Genomic DNA, 2874 nt, shown 5'->3' with positions numbered 1-2874 from the left:
GTTAATTTTTGTTCATAATCATTCCAATCAAAGTGTTAATCATCCTGAATAGCGTTTAAGCTAGAAATTAGTTAAACATTATTTAAATCCAATCCCTGCGGAGACGATAATTAAATTACACCATCTTTGGCTAGCTAGCATTAATTTCGTATTGTGTTTTGCGCTCGTCATCATGTTACCGTGCGTGAGAGTCACACATCTTGTTTTGTGAGGGATTTCCAGTGTTGTGTTTAATTGGAACATCATAATTTGAGTTCAAGTGTTCAATTGGAACAAGATATCATTCAGGTATCTAAATAAAAAATAAGGGCAAGTTTGAGGGGCCACATATGTATTTAGGCATTCAGCCAAAAATGATTTGAAAAAAATAAAGTAAAACAAACCTCTCAAGATTATTATATATAGTTTAACTTCTAAACATTTGACAGGGTAATAAAAATGAAATCCTTTTGGTAAAATCACTGCATGGTTGTACTATTCATCAGATCCACTTAACATGGGATTTACCACCATTTCAGTAAAAAGTACCGACCTTGTAGTTTATTGTCTAATCACGAACAAGAACGGGTGATCAGCTACAAATCTTTCTGGAGGACTTTAGTGCAAACAACATCCCATATCATCTTCGGCAAAAGTAACAACAGCTGCCTCAGTACCTTTCTCATCAATTTCTACAAATGCTTTCTGTATTATCATGGAAACATATAAAGGCCCTCCATTTTTCACAATCTCTGTTAGGTCCCTGCAAGTCTTCTTGAAAGGTAGTGTCAATCCCATTTCCTGCATTGTGTTTAACCTTTCTTCTGTGGTGAATGAGAATTTCATCTTTGGAATGTAAAATGCAGCAAGGTTTTCGCTCCATAGATGAAAATCTTGTGTAAAGAAGTTTGGAACAGAGTTTCCTTTCTTCAATAAGCTTGGAAATCCATCCTTTGCATTAGGAAGGAAGAAGTACATTGAGAACATTTTTTTTGTCATTATTCCTTTTTTCATAAGGAATTTTCACTGCTTAATAACTTTCAAATGATCCATATAAATAATTGTCACAACCAGTCATGAAGGGAACTAAAACCTTAGCTTGCCGCCATTGAGTAGGTAAAAATCTTTGTCTTGAGTGAGACTTTCAATAAAATTGTCTTTCCATGTAACTTTAAAATATAAGGCATTTCCAAGTAAGAGTGTTGCATCTTCTTTGATATGCTCGAGCTTGAGAACTTGTTCGATAAGGCCCTTTTTTGTTGACTTGGCCCATGAGTTAGCTTCTTCTACGACCTCCTCCTGCATATTGATATTCAATGTAATCTATTATTCCCTTCGGCCTTCATCACACTTTATTAAAAAAGAATACTAGTTCATTTCTAAATTTATAAACAATTTAACTTCAATTTCTCATTTTGTCCTTTAATGAAAAGCTTTATAGTCATACAAATATTATATGATATGTTCAAGATCACAAATTTTTTTTCTTAAACTTCTTACCTAATCAAATAGGTTTACATAAATTAAAATGAAAGTAGTACTTTTGCTTGCATATTTTTCTGGAGGGTCAAGGATTATTCTTTGTATAATTTTGAAGTTTTAAAGTTACAACCTTTTCAAGGGATATGATGCGATACATCCTAGAATAAGATTATGATATTAAAATACCACATATTGATTGTGAAAATTGTATTGGGTAAAATATATTTAAAATAAAGGATAGCATGAGGAAGTGACACGTGGAGCCGAAGACAAAAGATAGTTGAATCCGAAGGCAACGATCTTGTCTGTTACCGGAGAGAATGATACTCATAAAGATGAAATAAATACATCCCACCCGGTAGCATTTAATGAGGAATATTCTACAGTATTAAGTACACGGCCCGTTACAAGGAATATGGCATTCACTGCCTGTCGTTACGCATTCTTCAATGGCCCTCATAATTGACAGTAAAGAGGAGCTTTATCCTAGGACCTTGTTCCCTAGGTACAGCTATAAATAGTGAGCTCTATTATCATTGTAAAAGACACAAATTTTCTGACAAACATACGCTACACTCTATTCAAAGCTCAATATATTTTATTTTCTTGTTTACTGATATCGTTGCTATTGTCCTCGGAAGCCATGCTCCCGGAATTACTATTTCTGCTATTTTATCTCCATCTCAAGGCTAAGTATTATATTTTTGTCTAATTCATCTATTATTTTAGGATCAAATTAATTCACTTGTCTATAAATCACGTATAAATTCAACTGTACCGTTTTATGGGTAAACAGTTTGACGCCCACCGTGGGGCTTAGACAATTGTGTAATTAAGTTTGTCCTTGCCTCTTTTACTAACGTATTTGATTATTTGTTCTTAGCAAAAACTTATAGATGCAGATAATTATGTTAACAACACACAAAACCTTGAGGCCCAAGGAAATCAGCCTCAACACGAGGATTCAATCAGTGATTCCAGTAGTAAGGGGAATGAGGCCACACCGGTTCACGGAAGGCGGTACCCGAAACATGTTCAAGAGGCGACTCCTGATGATGTTGATGAAGAGCATACCGTCGAAGCGGTAAGGGTCTTGCAGGAGCAACAAGAGGCCATATTAGGCTATCTCACATGGCACAATAAGGTTATGACAGAGCAAAAGCAGGCATTATCGGGTGCTTCTAATAACGCGAATGGACAAGGTCCAGTTCCTCCCGGCGCTCCCACAAATCAAACAACACAGAGGGTCGACAACAACACTCTGAGGGGCGAGGTCAGCTTCGATGGGGCTGGGGGGAGCGGATCCGGTCACAACAATGAGAGAGATCCCTTCAAAAATGAACTCATATGGTTTATGAGGGAAGTGAACGCCTGCATGGACTAAATTCCAGGCGCACCACTAGTGCTGAAAGG

At 36.5% G+C, this 2874-nt stretch overlaps 1 protein-coding gene across 1 annotated transcript; it reads right to left on the bottom strand.

The window, feature by feature from the left end:
• Positions 1 to 597: 597 nt before the first annotated feature.
• On the bottom strand, positions 598 to 978 carry LOC142163915 (serpin-Z10-like). Its single transcript, XM_075221069.1, has one exon. The coding sequence runs from the start codon at positions 976 to 978 to the stop codon at positions 598 to 600; it is 381 nt and encodes a 126-aa protein (XP_075077170.1).
• Positions 979 to 2874: the final 1896 nt, after the last annotated feature.

This window comes from Nicotiana tabacum, chromosome 9, assembly GCF_000715075.1.
Source record: "Nicotiana tabacum cultivar K326 chromosome 9, ASM71507v2, whole genome shotgun sequence".
Taxonomy (NCBI): Eukaryota; Viridiplantae; Streptophyta; class Magnoliopsida; order Solanales; family Solanaceae; genus Nicotiana; species Nicotiana tabacum.
This window is presented reverse-complemented; position numbering and strand designations above follow the sequence as displayed.

Bases quoted from the DNA above. Each gene is read 5' to 3' on its own strand.
- LOC142163915 (XM_075221069.1), bottom strand. From the start codon at position 978: ATGACAAAAAAAATGTTCTCAATGTACTTCTTCCTTCCTAATGCAAAG.